The sequence below is a fragment of the Myiozetetes cayanensis genome, unplaced genomic scaffold (genome assembly GCF_022539395.1).
Source record: "Myiozetetes cayanensis isolate MyiCay16 unplaced genomic scaffold, myiCay2020 scf23, whole genome shotgun sequence".
Classification (NCBI taxonomy): domain Eukaryota; kingdom Metazoa; phylum Chordata; class Aves; order Passeriformes; family Tyrannidae; genus Myiozetetes; species Myiozetetes cayanensis.
In genome coordinates this window covers 1,576,602-1,593,524 of record NW_026087445.1, presented here as the reverse complement: position 1 = coordinate 1,593,524, position 16,923 = coordinate 1,576,602, and the positions used below count along the sequence as shown (strand labels likewise).

Sequence of the window (16,923 nt, the reverse complement as noted above, 5' to 3'; positions counted from 1 at the left end):
AGACCAAGGAGCTCCCACAGGCACAGGGAGGGACAGATCCCTCCAGCCACAAGGCAAACGTGAGGGTCTGCAAGGAGAAGTTGGTGTCAAAACCCTAAATTCAGAGGAGTCTAAAAATAACTGGCTGAAAACGCTGGTTGAGGATTATAAATTCAGGATTCATTTCCAAGTCTCTGACATTCCATGTCACTGCAGGAACATATGGTCCTCCAAGGCTCCCAAGCAGGGAGCACACGCCATCCGTGCCCCGAGCCTTCCCAGTGACCCAAACACACGGTCACTCTCCCGCTGTGGCCATTCCTCGACCGCTCCCGGCCCCAGGAGCGGGAAGGTGAGAAGGAAAAACTCCAGGGAAAAGCAGCAAAAAAGGAAAACAAAGAGGAGGAGCAGCAGGAATCAAAGCCAGCCCTCCCCCAGACCAGCTGGCCAGGAGAGAGAAGCTCCTTAAAAACTCCTTGTTTACCTGAATAAAGCAACTCCCTGACAGTGCAGGAGGTGAACGCTCCTTCCTTAGGAGATGGCAGCGCATGGGAGAGGTCAGGGAGCCTGGCAAAAGGAGCCTTGGGATCACCACTGCCACCCAAACCCCCAGGTCATGGAGCTGCCCCTGTTCCCTGCCCAGGGCTGGTTTCACAGGGGCTGAGCAGCAGGAATATGCCCCATGTGAGCCACAGAGCCCAGCTCTGCCCAAACACGCTCCTGAACGAGGGGAAGAGCTCATAGAAAACACTGAAAGGTGCGTTAAACACGTGAAACAGAGAGAACCCAACACCTGAAGGACTCACTTCAGGCTCTTAACCCTTGCTGAGAAGCAGCGCCAGGCCCAGACCTCGGCTGCTCTCCTCCCTCCAAAGTAGGTCAGGCTTTTTTCTGCGGCTCTGCAGACGCTTTCAAAGGGCCCCAGCCGGCAGGGACAGAGCGTTGGGTGCTTTCAGCTGCTGCCACAGCGGTGTCACCGTGTCACCATCCCACAGGAGCACACCTTGCACACCTCAGCGCATTTTTGGTTGTCTCCTCAGCCTTCAGCGAGCCCAAAGCCCATTTCCTCTCTCAGGCAGCAGGTCAAGGCCTCTGCTCTTCACTGTTACAAAAAAAAAATCTCATTTCTCTCCTCATGGCTTCTGAGGCCCTTTCCTTTCGCTCACATCTTCTAGATGATGAACAATGAGTGCATTTATAGTCCAGTGAAGACACGACAGATATTTAGATGAGGTGTCACAGATTGTACTGTAAGCTCCCTAATCTTTTAAAGGCCATCTTCACATCTTGCTTCTTGATTGAAAATTCAATATTGTGTCTTGCAGGGCAGCTTCAGGGGTCTCCCTGGAGCACAGCAAGCTCTGGACAGTGTTTTGTAGGGGTGTCCAGACTCCCCACAGCTCTGGGACCTTCAGTGTCCATCCCAAATCCCACTGAAGTCTGTGGCAACTGAGCTGTCTGCACATAACACAACCCACAGTAAAAAAAAAAAAAGAAAAATTAAAATCCCATGGCAGGGCCAGGGCCCTGAATTTTAGGCAACTTTTAAAATATGTTGCAGACTCAGGCCTCCTGCCATGAAATCAACCACGGATGTTTCATTTTAACCAGCTGTTCCCTTGGATTGCTACAATGAAAAAAAAAAAAAAAAAAAGAAAGAAAAAGAAAGGGGAGGAAGTCACCCCAAAATAAAAAGGCTTGTTTCTTCCTCGTGGAATATTATTGCCTCTTGCCTCCAGCTGAGAAAATGAGCCATAAGCAGAAGCTGTCAAAGCAGACCTAGTGAGGAGGTGCCATGTGGCCACAGGGCCTCTCCTCCCCTCTGGAAGTTCAGTCTTCAATCAGCTCAGACACCCCAGGCTTTGTTCCTTTTGCTTACAAGAGCTACAAGAGCAGGGAGGGCTCCTGGAAGAATTTTCCAGAAACTTCACACTTCAAAAAACTTCTAAAAGCACAAACCAACCCTAAAAATACACCAAAAAAAAAATCCCCCAACCCCAAACAAGCCTCCCCGCCCTAGAACACAAATCAGAAGAGCACCCCCGGACACGAGTAAACAAAGCCCGAGGTTTCCCGGAGCGGTGTGGGATGCTGAAGGAGCCAGGAGCCCATGGCACAGCACCTGGAATGGCCATCCCAGCGGGAAGGAGCCCGGCCGGTCCCCCCGCGCGCCCGCCCGCCCTGCCGCACACGGGGCAGCGCAAGAGAGGAGTATTGAAACAAATAAATAAATAACCGAGCCCAGCCGTGATCCCCCAAACTCTGCTCCTCCTCTCCAAGGCCTCTCCTTCCCCAGCAGGAGACCAGCCTGCCTGCCAGGGCCGGCGGGACCCCGCGGTACCTGCGGGCAGCTGTTGTCTTCTTCTGGTGAAGACTCCAAGAGTTGCATATTCCAGATCCTCATGAGCAGTGATTCAGTTTCTGCTCATGTGATAAAGCTCCCTCTACAGAGTGAGCATGCCCAGAAGAGCCCATTTCACTGCTCCCTCCAAGCTGCAGCCATTTCACACAGAACCTGCCGGCTCCAGGGCGTCCATTGGAGCGCGATTATCCCGGGCATCCCGGGGACGCACCGGTAATGCAGATCATCTGTCAACTTTCTGACAGGGTGCCAGGCCTCAAAACTGATCACTTGCCTGAAAAAAAGAGAAAGCTCTTTAAACCATAGGGCGAGGTGTGCCTGTCTCGTGGCCTTCAAGAGTAGCACTTCTCCGTGGGGAAAGGAGAGGAAGGAGGGACGGAGAGGGATTCCCCGTGGCTTGGGGATGCTCCCGTGCTGATTTTGTTGTGCTTGACAAAGGCCTCGACCTCAGAGCACTGAGGTGAAGGCACATGGGTTAAACTGATGCAGTGAGCAGTATCCAACTGCAAGTGCATTCAAGATCAGAACTGCTGAGCCAAAAGGAGCTAATTTTCACTTTGGGGATTAATGAGACAACCTGACCTGGTATGACTGAAAGGGATATCATAAACACAGGTGTTGAAAAGGGCTGGGGGGGGAATGAGGAGATATCCTCATGGATCCATCCTCACCCTCACCCTAAAGAAGGGACAGTGCACTACAAGGTGCAGGAGCTCTGAGCTCAGCCTATGTCAAACCCTACGACACAGCTGGCCCAGCCAGCAAGATAAAAGAAGAAATTTTAGCTTCAAAATAAAAGTAGTTTGTCTCTGTTCCACTTAACAATTAAGCATAAACTCTTGGCAATCTTCATATCTGCTCAAGCTCCCAGCAAAACTGCCAGAGGAGCTCACAGGAACGTCTGCGAGCAGAGATCGGCTGGAAGGGATTCAAGCAAGGCTGGCATTTATCGGAGGCAGGAGCAGGAGGCTGCTGGAGCTCGAGAACCTCCCCCCCGAGCAGGGGGAGGGTGGCCACAACCCCGGAGAAGAGGCCAGGAGGAAGAGGAAACTCAGAAATGGCCTGTGGCACCACCCATGTGCTCTTGGCCAAAGGGAAAGCAGCTCTCCCCAAGAGAGGAGCACAGAGGATCGTCCTCTTTAAGAGCCAGAGCTCTCTGTAAGAGTAGAATTCAAAAGGGCAGAGTGTAATGTGTTACAGTCAGCTGGGGAGGGCAGGGAGCAGCCTGCACTGTAGACAGGGAAAAGGCCACTCAAATCCACAGGGAGGTTTTGAGGAGCCCAAGGAGGATGTTTGCCCTGCCCCAGCACCCAGCGCAGGCAGGCGAGTCCAGGCCCTCAGCCATGGCCTGCTCTGCCATCCCCTCCTCCCTGCAGAGCACAGAGTACCAAGTCCTGCCAGGCTGGAAACATCCACAAGCCAGGTTTTCTCCAGCCCAAGCAGCTATTTCACCACCCTGGCCAGGCACATTTGCAAAGCTGCAATAATTAAGGCAGCAAAGAGCTGCTACAGATCTGCCTCAGCTACAAGGACGTTGTTTTTCTCTCCAAGCTCTGGAGAAGTTTTGCTGCTAAACAGTTAAAACACACAAAGCTAAATGGAGATGACTGAGTTTTTCATAGGGAAGGAGTATCTGAGGTGACAGTATAAAGCAGGGATTGCTCTTTCACCCACTGGGTTTTTGTTTGATGTGAATCTTAAGTTTTAATATACACAAAATGAGATTTCCCTGGCCTTTCTCTCAGTCGCTGAGAGGTGGAGAGGTAACTCATTTAAGACAAATTCAAAAATCCCCAAACAAAAGCAACAACCCCCGAGTAGGCAGACAGGAGTTGTATTATCCACCTCATCAAAAGATTACTGGAGTTCAAACCAAAGATGGCTTTAAAACAGTCGACGTGCTGCCCTTCCTTGCAGCACGAAATTACCAAGCTTTCATTAAAAGCCCAGAAATAGAAACAAAGATATTAACAAAGGCAGTGTCAATGATCCACCACAGTCAACATTCCCTTCCAGAGATAAAATGACGACGGAGAAGGGCTGCACAGGCAGAGGGGTAACAGTCCCCACTGCATCTCCACACCAGACACGTTTTCACTGCTGAGGTTAAAGACACACCGAGGGCAGATGTTACAAAAGACGCTTTTCACATCTCATGGCTACCCTTGAAAGCACTGAACACTGTTCAGGAACAAAAAGTAAAAGGTAAAGTGGGGTATTGCAGATGCTTCAACGACCAACTGGAGCAAAGAGCTCGAAGGGAGGCGTAGCAGCAGCTCTGCTCAGTGCCCAGCTGTGGGGGATGGCTGGGTGTTGGTCAGTAAGACCTTAAACTTAGCTCATCCCAAAGGAGAAAGAAGCTTCCAGAGCACAGCCACTCCTGTGGCTGAGCTGTCAAAGCAGTGCCTCCTGCCCTGGACCCCAGAGCCCCCATCTACCCTCCTCTACAGGGGCTGGGTGGTCACAGACCCATCTCCAGACTGGTTTTGCTAATGATTTAGGATCAGAACAAGCCCATGCCCCACGAAGCTGGGCCCTTTATTTAACTCAAGTACCCTCCAGCAGTTTTCCCACCACACTGATAGGAGCCAGCCTGGCACCCCCTTTCCAGGCATTCCTGCCAGGGACCAGAGATTACAAGGTATTTTCACTCCGTGGCTCTCAGGCCTCCATGCTCTGATTGAAGGCTCAAACATCACTTTCAGAAATCCCACATTTTCAGGAGGAAAGCAGCAGCACAACAACCTCCCTTCACAAAGGACACCGGGTTCCTCAGGGCTTTTGCTTAATGACACCATTACATCCAGCATTTTCACAGCTCCCTTGCAGAGGAAGCACAAGTGGGAGGCAAGGGGAAGATTTGTGTTTCTATAGGAAGAGCAATGTTTAGTTCTGCAAAATATAGAGGGTTTTCCTTATTTCCATCAGGCTCTTCTTCTTCCAGACCCTCTGGCTGATCAAGTCTGATACTCCCCTTCAAAACTCTTTGGAAGAGATCCCAAAAGCACAACAAGCTGAAGGGATTCTGGATATAAGATGAGTATCTCTGCTGGAATCTTGATTTGTTTCTGTACAAGCTGTTCAAATGCTCCCTTCCCTCCTCAGCCATTACATGAATTTCTTAACCAGAATGTCCCAGGACACACTGGGTGTCTTCAGCATCCTCCAATAGAGCCCCAGTGCCCACCTCCAGGCTCAGGTAACAGCCTTGAAAGAGCAGGCAGTCATTAGTGCACAATTCTGGAATCACAGCCTCCCCTACCTTTCAAAACCTGGTTTTTTTCCCCCAGAGTTATCAAGCTCTTTTCCCTCCTTTTCCCTGGTGCAGTTGAAAACTGTTTTTACTTAATAGGAAACGTGAGATGTTCCCTGGGATGTTGCATTGAGTACATCACACACATCAAGAAGGAAAAAAAAAAAGGGAAAAAAAGAAAAGGAAAAGGAAAAATGATCCTATTGGACAGCAGTGGAGAATGGAGCTCTCTGGGAGATGTTGCTATGTTTTGATAAGCATATGCATTGAGTATTTCATTTACAAGGCAATCCTAGAACTTTATTTAGCAGCATATTGGCCAGACATCTGTAATGTAGAACATACTGTATTCCTAACAGTTCCCAATTATAAATTCCTTCAGCTTTAACTTATAGTAACCACAGCTCCTTCTATTTTGGAAACCTAAAACCACCACTTCTCCCCTCCATTCAGCTATCGCATATCAAGAGCTCCTACTGTACAAACAAAGCCTCGCCGGAGAAGGGTCCTAAATCCAGCATCCCAGGTGGGATTATCCCTCCCACCACGCTCACTGCTCCCCAGACAGATGGTTTTTTGTTTCATTTGGGGGCTCAGCCCCGTGTCAGTGCAGAGCCACCCCGCTCAGTGCCCTGCCAGCAGCGCCGGCTGGGAAAATGGCTGCGGCATTCCAGCTCCCTCCTGCTGCCACAGGAGCTGGAGCGCGGCCGTGGAGCCTGCCAAGGAGCCTCACGTGCTCAACCTGTCCCTGTTCTTTGACCTCACACCTATTTTTTTTTTAAGGATTAGGGCACTGATGTGAAAATAAGCGAGTTTTCTTCACAGGAATCGGCGGCTCCCGATGCCTTTGTATCTCTGCCCGGATCAGGAGCTCCTATGGAATATCGCCGTTGAGGGCTCCACAAGAAATCCTGCTGGCTTTATCAAATTGCTGCAAGGAACAGAAGGAGCTGGTGAACTCTTTAAAAACAAAGCTCCTGCCTCCATGCAAGTATCATGGTTAGGAGGAGCGGAGAAATGGAGCATGATGTGTGTACGGAATTGGCTCCACAGAAGCTGCTTCTCAGCAACTGCCATAAGGTGGCAGTGGGTCTTTAAGGCTCCCTTACACCTTCACACAGCACAATAGGAAATTAGCACACCAGTGGGTTTCCAGCATCTGAAACTGTTTAAGTCCAATTTCCTCATCAAGGCAGCCAGACCATACTTGAAAACCTGGGGCTGAGATCACCTCAACCTCCAGAGTCACACCAGGAGAAAAAGCCACCGGGACAAACTCTGAAAAGCCATAAACACAGCCCCCACCTCGGCCAAAGAAAATCCAACCCTTTCCCCTCTTGCTGTACAGTCACAATGCTGTTTGTTTCGCATAAATGCTTTGCTTTGTGCCTTCATCCAGCCATAAACAACCCAGGGACCATTAAAGAGTAGAAGTTCTGTCTGCCCAGCAAGCTGGGCGCCAGCAGGATTTTATGCAGGCACCATAAAAGCAAGCCCAGTAAGCAAACTGGTCACCAGTTCAGCACAGGGCTGACGTAGCAAACAGGCTCAGAAAGCACCAAGGAAGCATTGGGTGCACCAGGAAGATGGGACCAGGCAATAAATAGGCAAGTTACTGTAGATAATGAAGTGACTCTTCATGCAGAATGACCATCACCTGGGACACAGCAACAAAATCAAACCTTTGCCAGTTGCCCCCTGAATTACACTGTGAAAAGTGGTCAGAGTTGCCCTGAAGGAAGGGCTGATCTACCTTCAAAGGCAGACCACGATCACAGAGATTTCTGTTCAGTAAGTCAAGCACTACAACGCTGTAACACCCAAATATTCCCAATGCCCTGAGCAGAGCAAACCCCTCGCCTTACCTTCACCTCCAGCCAGGCCGAAACACGGGTGGGCCCCCATAAGACGCCTCCCACGTGTGAGGAGACAGGTCTGAGGCTCGTGGCCGATGTCCCCCCTGCTCCACACCAAGCCAGAGCTTCCCTACACCTCGCTAACACAAACACCCAGAGCCAATGTAAATGTTTTATTGGCACTTCCCCACGCAGCGAGCTTGTACAACAACTGGAGTCAATCGGCTCATGCAGCACATACCTGCTGGTGCTCACACATTCCTTGTAAAAACCTGGCAACTACTGATGAAATCCAAGAGCCCAACCGAGCACAACTCACAGAGTGCCCTGCCTGCCCCCAAAACCCACTCGCCAACACATCAAACCCCCTGCAAGAAGCACAGAAAACCTCACAGCCAAAGGAATAAACAAATACATTCCCTCCTCTCCCTTGCCAGTTTGGAGGACCTGATGTGGCAAGGTTTGTTTGCCACCACTGGAATGCAAAAACAAGGCTGGAAAAGGGAGTTTGAGTTTGACATTCTTCCGCCCTCCCACCATCCCGGACGGATCCTGGTTTTGAACTGCGGGGCAGGTCCGAGCCCTGCAAGGCTCCCCATCAATAACAATTAGCGCCCGAGACGGGATCACATGGCCTCCACCATGAAGGCACAGCCCTGGCTGCAGCCCCTGCCTGCTGTCACCTCATGTCACCACCCTGACATTGCACAGGTCCCTTCTCCGCACGGGCCTGCCAGCCAGCAAAGGTCAGTGTTCCAAACCCCTCCCCGCGGATCCGCAGGAAGCGTTTGAAGCCATCTCGTGTCAGTGGTTTAACTGCGCTGCTTTTGAATCCATTCCAGCAGCTCTTGCTCCATCCGGTCTCTCCTCGCTCCCCCAGCCTGGGGGCACGGCAAGGAAGCGACTGGATTTGCCCTACCTCCATCCTGGCTGCGGGGAGCTGCGGGTCCCTCCAGGTCCTGACTCCAGGCCTATCCCTGCTCCAGCCACAAATCCATCTCACTCCATGGGTGCAGCCTCCACCCCGGAGCATGCTCAGTGCGGGCTGATCTTCAGCCATTTCAGAGCTTTAATGAAATGTAAGCATAAGGAAGTGTCATTAGCAAAAAAAAAAAAAAAAAAAAAAAGAAATGGTGCAGGATTCATCCCCAATCCAGCCAACCTTCCTCTTCCCATCCTCTGTCAAGGAGGTGAAGCTCTCGCTGCGGGGATCGCAGGCGTTTTTAGGCTGCAGGCATCTCGTTTTAGAACAAAAGCAAGGAAAATCCTGTCTCAGGCAAGCCTTGTGCAAAAGGAGCATTTCCCAGTGACACCCAAACCGGGCGATCTGGCACTCTGGGCCTTCCACAAATCACAAGATTTTCATAAAATGCCATTAATATTATTTTTTTTTCCCCTCCAAGAGGCTTCAAGTGCGGCTTTCAGCTGGCAGTGCAAATAGTGCTTCCCAGCCATCTTAAAGCTAAACCTACCCCAGTCTACCCTGATCTCCTTGAAGGTTATTTTAACTCCATTTGCAAGGAAGTTAAACAGCAGGATGAAAGAGGGGGAGAGACTGCAGTGCAACACACTTCATGCTATGTTTTCCCAAGGACCTGAATTTTAAGAGAGCTTTGTTTTCCACTTGTCACCTCTGAAACTCCTCCATCATTACCTTGTCTCCTCAATGCAGTAGAACTGTTTCATGGAAGGGTTAAGAGAGGGTTTGTTTTTTTTAAATCCTTTCCAGTTTTCCAAACAAAAGGTGCAAAGACACACAACAGCCCTGTCCACTGTGAGTGATCTGCACATGGAGCTTGACTTAAAAACTTGTATTTCCCAAAATATCCTTTGCATGTTCCCTACAGATCCCTCCCAGGTCTCTGAACTGCTCCAGAAAACAAAGAGAGTTGGTGCAGAGGTTCAGCTTTGCCAGGGCAAAAATTGGTTATTCAATCCCAACAAAGTTGGAAGGTATATAGTATTTCCCCTGTTCCTCATGCTGGGCCCAGGCCAAAAGCAGCTCTGGATGTTGAAATCCATGACTTGTGTGTGCTGTGCCGAGCGGTGTTCGCTTCCCATGCCCCCCTCTGCCACACACGTGCAGTGTCTGCCCCAGCGCTGGAGTTTGAAACATAACTAAAAAAATAAAACAAGTTCCTTTATCAACACGACAGTTCGGAAAAGGAAAAAAAAAAAATCAGGGTGGCAGATGAACCCCAACCCAGCTTCTTTCCTGACCCGAACTCCCAAGGGAGTCACAACAACGCGACGAGCCTTTCTGTGCAGTGCCACGAGCCAAGCCAAAGTCAAGATTTTCCTCAGGCCCCAGCACATCTGTGCCAGATGCACCACGCAAACAACTCATGACGTTGTTCTCTCATCCCTTCCCTGATAAATCCAGCCCAGTCCTCAACACTGAGCCACAGCTTTTTAGCAAATTATTTGGGAGCGTGTTCGCAGCTGCCTCCGGAGCTCCAGGCAGCCCGGCAGCCAAGCGCTGGCGAGCTGCGTTTTGCTCAAATATTTTTAGAGCACAAAACATTTGGTAAAGTGACCCAGGATAAACCATATTAATTCAGCACAGGGCTCCCCTCAGACCTCTCTTGCTGCTGAAGGATGTCACTGGAGGGGCTGTTTGGCCCCAGGCTGCCCCTTCCCGGGGACCTTCATCAGGAGCCATTCCCTCCACGCCACGCCGGGCAATCCCAGACACCGCCCGGTGCTTTCATTAAGCACAGATTGATAAACCCCACCAACAATTTTCTATTCCCATCCTCTCCCTCGCCTCTAAATTGGAGGTAGTTTAAAAATAATATCCAGACCATAAAATCCCGAGGCATGTCTGCTGAGTCGAGAGGTGTTTGCATCTCGCACAGCTCGAGCATGTCAAATTTGTTTCCTTGGAAACAAAGACCAATTTGCAAGCATTGCTTTCTTCCTTTTCTTTATTTTATGTAAGGAAGACATCCATACCTGCAGCCCTTGCTGATACAAAGGAATTAAAGCAGATTCACTTACCAACAGGGTTCACAGGAGGATTATTAATATATTTCACTAATGAACCATTGGTTTGCTGCACTGAGGGAAAACCACGGTTCATCACTGTTTAAAGATCCTGTTTGCCCTCAACAGATACACACTCGAGGCATGGCATTTATATTGTTTCCTTGGGGATAGGTAGAAAAAAAAAAAACAGCAAAGCCAGAGTGATTTGCTTACCCTGGGCTACACACAGTGGTTCCAGTGGAGGAGCAGCCTAAGAGGGAAATCCTGTCCTGCTCCCACCACATCCCTCCAAAGGACACACCAGCACAGCTCAAACACACCTGCTTCCAACACAGGCTGAAGAGTCAACACAAGCCTAATAAAACAGAAAGTGATAACCTCTTGTAGGTCTGCTTTGCCAGTTTTAAGCCCAGCTCTTTCCCACCAAGGCACGCAGCAGGGAGGTGGGAAGGCAGCCTTTCTGTGCTGCCATAACTCTTCACCCAGACCTGCTCCCATCACGTCCTCCCTCTGAAGGCAGTAAATCCTGTGGTGATGACACACAACCTCTCTGTGTGGGTAAGAAAGAGGAGGGAGGGCAACAGTGTCAGAGCTGAGTTATCCACAGGCTCATTTGCAAAGGGAATCGGGTGCCTCCACCCTCCAGAGCCTCCGTCAGGAATTATGAGAGCTCAGCACTTCTCACAAATCCATCAGATATGGCATAAAATGGACACTCAGGAGAACAGCAAATAGAATTATGGCTCCTCAAACATTCCCTCCCCAGGGCTGACTCAGCACAGAGGTCACTCCCAGGATGAGGCCAGGTTGCAATCCCCACCTGAGAAGGGTCTCCAAGGGGGGCCTGTTCCTGTTTGGATCACTGGATGAGAAAAAAACAAGGGAGCTGCACAAAGAGAAGGCAACAGGACCAAGAAAAACCTCCTTCCTGCACATGAAGGACAAAGCCTCACGATTCCCTGCCCCTGGAGAATCCCAGAGCCATTGCAGGAGCCAGTGTCCAACACTGAACCCTGGATGCCTCACACCTCAAAGTCAGGCCTCGGGCTCCAACACCCCAGATATTCCAAAGGGGTTCTGAGCCTGCCAATGCCCCTCTCCTGACAGAGCAGCCTTGCTCTCCTCTTCAATATGCTGAGCAAGGCAATCTGTAAACAAAAAGCACCAAAAAAACCCTTAAAACCCTGCAAAAGTCCAGCAGAACTGCCACAGGGTCTCACCTCTGAGCTTGAAAAATTCATGTCTTTTCAGCACATTGGCTTTTCCAGTGTGGCTGAAGAGCACTCAACACCTCTGGCTCAGAGTTCCATTCCTGCTGCTCTTAAGGAATCCTGGAGGCAAATCCCCCAGGCTACCAACACTGGGCACCCTTTACCAGGTACTGTGATCACTTAATTTTATTCTAACCAATGGCACAGTCTTAAGGAGTTTTGGGAGGCTGCTGAACGAATTCTGTGGGAAGACCAAGGGAAATCATCTAATTCTTCCTGAACCAAAAGCAGAGCATACACTTAAAAAAGAGCATCTAAACATCACCAGGTAAAAGAGAAGCAGGTGGATATACATGGGGATTTGCTTAAAGGTATTCCAACAATAATGAGGACTTACAAAGCAATTTGTAATAAGAGGTAGGAATAATGGGCAATATTAATGTATCCACTTCTGGGAAAATCAAGGCTTGGAGAATTAACTGCCAAAAATTTCTGGAGTGTTCCTTCACAGATGTAGAGCATCATGATACAGGAAACATGGATGTGAAGTCATGCTTTGCTGCTAATTTACTGAGTCACCTCAGGAATGTCTTGGGACAGCCCACTTGGGATGAGCTGAATTTGAATTCCAGTGAAGTTCAAGCACTTCACGTTCCCTTGAAAAAAATCCCATCCTCTATTACTTAAAAACAACCAGATAACCCCAAAACCCCTCAATGTACATAACAAACACATCAGTATGTTCTCCCTCTAATATTCCCTATAACAAATATGTTTTTGGAGATATTTATCCAGAACAGTGACCCTGCAATCACTAAAGAGCCCTTCATGCCCCTTGCCAAGTTCAAAAGAGATGCTGTGTGGGTGAATCTGTGACACCAGGACACAAGCCAGACTCAAAAAAGGCAGTCAGACACGTTGGAATCAACCAACAGGAGCAATGAATTCAGAGAAGTTCCTTAGAAATGTTTTGTCAGATAACTGGGCTGCAAGTCAAAGCCCCTGGGGCGAGGGCATGAGTTATGGGGGTTTAGTCCAGATGCATTAAACACCTGGCAAGGGCTTGGGTGAAAAGACTGGATCAAACACAAGGAAATGTGGCAATGCAGATGACACCACTTCCTAACAAATTTAACTACTGCAGGTGTGGGAGGAACAGTGAGCCAGTAGAAGCTGTGAGTCCCATGTGTGTCCAGAGACTTCTGAACATGGGTCTGTATCTGGGATGGCAGGCATGGGATTTATTGTAATGCTCAAATCACCAAACCATCCCATTTGCTTGGGTTCCCAGAACTACAATACCAAAGCCTTGCTGTATTCCAGAGGACTGAGGTGAGGACAGTACCCAGAGCTCAAGGCTGATGAGCTCACTGTGATACCTTCCCACGTCAAAGCTCTACAGAACCAAAAAATAAATTTTAAATCCAGAGTCACACACTGATTCTGGGCAGCCAATTCAGACAGAGTTTCTCAAACCTATTTTTAGAACACCCTGAGCTGGAAGGGACCCACAAGGATCATCCAGTCCAGCTCCTGGCCCTGCACAGACACCCCAGCAATCCCACCCTGTCCCTCAGAGTGTTGTCCAAACCCTCCTGGAGCTCTGGCAGCCTTGGGGCTGTGCCCACTGCCCTGGGGAGCCTGTTCAGTGCCAACCACCCTGTGGTCCTTTTCCCAATATCCAGCCTAAACCCCCCCTGGCGTGGCTTCCTGCCATTTTCCAGGGGAAAGAACAGATGTACAGATGCAAATGGTCAGTGCACTTGACAATAATCACTGGTTTCACATCAAAAATCAAACCACTATCTCAAAAATAACTTCCTTCCAGTTCTTCCCCCACCCCTTCCTACCCTTCTGGACAATATCCATTCACTTGCCTCAAAGGAGGCACAGAGCTTCATTTTGTCAACATTTAAACTGAAAGGCTCACAGTGAAACACTGGGAAGAAGAAAACCAAACAAACCACAAGATGCTGCAATAACCACCAGCTCTCAGAGCCGTGAGCCAGAGAACAGGGAGAGATAAGCCTTGCAGAACGTCTACCCAGCAGCCCCTCTCCCCCTCTGCCCACTCTTGGCCACAGCAAATAAAACCTGTTTGGGAAGCAAAGCAAAGGATTCTCCAGGATTCAGGAGAAGTTGTGCACACTGAGAAAAAGATCATTTGCACCACTTTTATTATGCAAGGAACAGGAAAGGGCTTCACCCTCCCAGTGCTCTGTACAGAGCACAGGCTCTCCCTCCCCGTGCTGATCTCCTGAACCCAAATGTGCACATCAAAAGCATCATGGACCTTTGGAATCTCTAAGGAGCCCTTCTCCTCCACTCTCATGCAGCCCCAACCCAGAGAAATAAACAAGTAGAAGTTGGTTGGTTCTGGTTCAGTGATAACACCTAACACCAAAAATAAAATAAAATAAAAATAGATAGGCAATAGGGGAAAAAAATAAATCCTGAGTATTTTTCTTCTGCAACAGGAAGCCAAATGCCAGCCTTGATCACTCTGGAGCTTCAATGAAACGAACTCAAGGACTGCTGGAGGAAGCAAAGCTGAGTTTGTGTAAGACATTTGCTTGGTAGCTGAAAGATCTGGAGTTTCACATGAAGTTTATGAGCAGCTGGATCATCCCTGGCACTGTCCTCAAACCCAAACCCAAACCCAGACCCAGAGCAGCGCCCTGAGCTCTGATTAATGACTCCTGCTGCACTTGGGGAACAGAACTGCAGCACTGCCTTCAGGCACAAGCCAAGAAAAAACAGCCAGAGGGGCAGAACATGGCCCTCCAAAAAAGATTTCCAGGATTCCCTGCCAGGCAGCAGCTGAGGAAGCACAGCCAGGCCCTGCCAGGGGAGGGAAGGTGCTGCAGAGCGTCACCTCAGCACGTTCCTCGCGCTGCTCAGGAGGGCTGATCCCTCCCCAGATGGCTGAGTGGAGCCCAGAGCTGCTGCAGCACCTGGCAAACATCACTCAGCCCTTTCATCAGCTCTTGCACTGCCTCCTCAGCACGTTCAGCTCTCACACAGTGTGGGGGACGCAGCTCAGGAGAGGCCCTGGAGCCCCAGGTATGGACAGGGCTGGGTCCTGAGCACCCTCCAGAACAGCCTCTCCCCAAAACACTGCCTCAAAATAACGTGCCCTTCAGGTTGAGTGATACACTGCTTCAAAGCAAAACCCCAGAGAGGAACTCAAATCCCTTGGAATCTTTTCCCTGCATATGCCCCCTGCCCCGTCCTTCTGCCACAAAAGGGGACAGACCCCAAGCAAGGTCCCGAGGCTGCAAGAGAGGGACCTTCCCAGCCAGCCTTGGGACAGTTGTGCTGTCTTCTCCTGCCCTGAGCAGGTGTAAGGTATCAGCAGGCACCTGAGAGAAGCACAAGTGCCTCTGAGCCTTGAGCACAAATAGACAACATTCCCATCCCAGCAGGAGAACTGCTCCGTGGCTTTTTCCCCTCCTTTAGGAAAGAGCAGAGGGAAAGCCCCACTCAGACCATGATAATGACATTATTAAGGGAAAATCCCTCAGGAACTGCCACCAGCACTGTGGTATTTGTGATATTCCCCTTTCCTGACACAGTGTGAAAACCTTCAAGGGTGGATATTTACAGGTCAATATGCTGGGATATACCACATGCACCAACATTTTTGTTTCTCTGAGTCCTGTTCAGAAGGAACAGAATTAAAGATCAGCTCTAAAGCAACCCAAAGTGCCTGTCACTTCAAACTGCAGCCAATGCTCTTCTTCCTCTCCCTACTGAGAAAAGCACTGCAGAAGGTCCTGTAAAGCCCTGAATATCCCATTGTAATCTAAGCACACCCCTTTCCCAAGGGGATTGAATGGGTGTCATAAATCAAAGTTTGCCTTTAAACCATAAAACCCCAAGACAAGGCTGCATCCCCTTTGCAAGGCACAAGCAAAAAACCCACAAGTACACACGAATCCTCCTGCAATGGTGCAGTTTGTACACAGCAGCCTAGGTAAATGGCATCCTGAGGGGCTTATAGAGCAGGACTAATTCTGCTGGGTCCTGACTGGGACCTTCTGCTCAGATCTGAGTGATGGAGGAAGGACAGCGAAGTGCACATAAAGTAACCACGTCCAGCAACTCCAGGGATTCTTATCCCTCATGTCATCCCTGTAACACCTGCAGCTGGCTTCACCTTCAGCCTGCCTGCCTGGGAAGAAGGAAGTTAGTTTGGTGCCATCATTTCCTTTTAAAGAGCTGCTTTCCCAATGGATCCAGCTGTGCTGACCTGCACAGCTGCCTTACGACAAGCTCCTCACAGAATCAAGGTCAGCTCAGCCTGTACCTCATCCCAAAACTCACCCAAGATCTCCTCATGTATTTCACGGAGGTGAAAGCCAAACTGCGCAGTGAGAACCCAACTCCACCGAGCTCAGGCCCCTCGGCCCTGCCGTGTCTGTGAGGGACACGAGGTCTATCAGAGCACAACTGATTTCTTTCTCACCAGCTAATTGAGAACTAAGTGGAGGCTCTGCCTTCACTGCAGAGGCCATGTCTGTGCTCAGACCAGGAGATAGGTTACATGAAGGTTACAACTATATTGCCTTGATTTGCCAGTAAGGATACACAAGGCAAATTAACTTAAATTAGCTACAGAGGTCAAAATAGGCTTTGTTTTGCCTTCACTGGGCTGCAGTGCTGGGAGAGCTGATTCAAGCACAGCTCTTTGGGCACTGGGGACAGTGCAGGGCAGTGACACAACCGTAAGACAACCAACTGATGTGGTTTTGTTCCTCCATTAGCCAGGTACAGTCCTGCTCCATTTCCTCTCCCTTCAACCAACCACAGGGTTTGTAGGAGACCTTTAAAATCAGGTTTCTCAACCTGGTAGAGCACTGCCCTCCCCATCACAACCACAGGCCATCTGAGATGTTCCCCATGGAGAATGGAAGGGTCAGTCCTTCCCACTCATCACCCCTTCCATATTCAGGGCTCAGGAGACTTTTTTGTATCACTTTTTAGTCACTGGAATAAAGGACAATTAAAGCAGATCTTTCTCCAGCTGCTGCAGAGACCACCAGCACTTGCCTCCCAACCCCTTTGCCATCTTCACCTGTTTCCCACTTTCCTGCCTACATACCCAAGTTCCTCCCTAGACATTTTTTGGGGATCAGTTTTTCCTGTTTGCAGTTGTTCACATGCACAGATGCCCAGTCCCTCACCTTTCAAAGCTTCATCATCCAGGCCATTTTTCCTCTTGTGTTTCAAGCTCTCTTCCCACGTTTTTAATCCCTGTATTTTCTTTTGCCT

General features: G+C 49.6%; 1 protein-coding gene across 9 annotated transcripts in view; it reads right to left on the bottom strand.

Annotated features, from left to right (window-relative positions):
- The window catches only part of EHMT1 (euchromatic histone lysine methyltransferase 1), a 123,487-nt gene that overhangs the window by 75,042 nt on the left and 31,522 nt on the right, over positions 1–16,923 (bottom strand). Inside the window, exon 1 of one of the 9 annotated variants that reach the window (XM_050319763.1) lies at positions 8,370–8,390. The exons of 7 other annotated variants lie outside the window; for them this stretch is intronic. In XM_050319763.1, the coding sequence (XP_050175720.1) occupies positions 8,370–8,375 (6 nt within the window). In that variant the 5' untranslated portion in view covers positions 8,376–8,390. Of the gene's footprint in view, positions 1–2,320; positions 2,396–8,369; positions 8,391–16,923 lie in introns of those variants that run through there. One more of the 9 variants, XM_050319760.1, reaches the window with a different exon arrangement.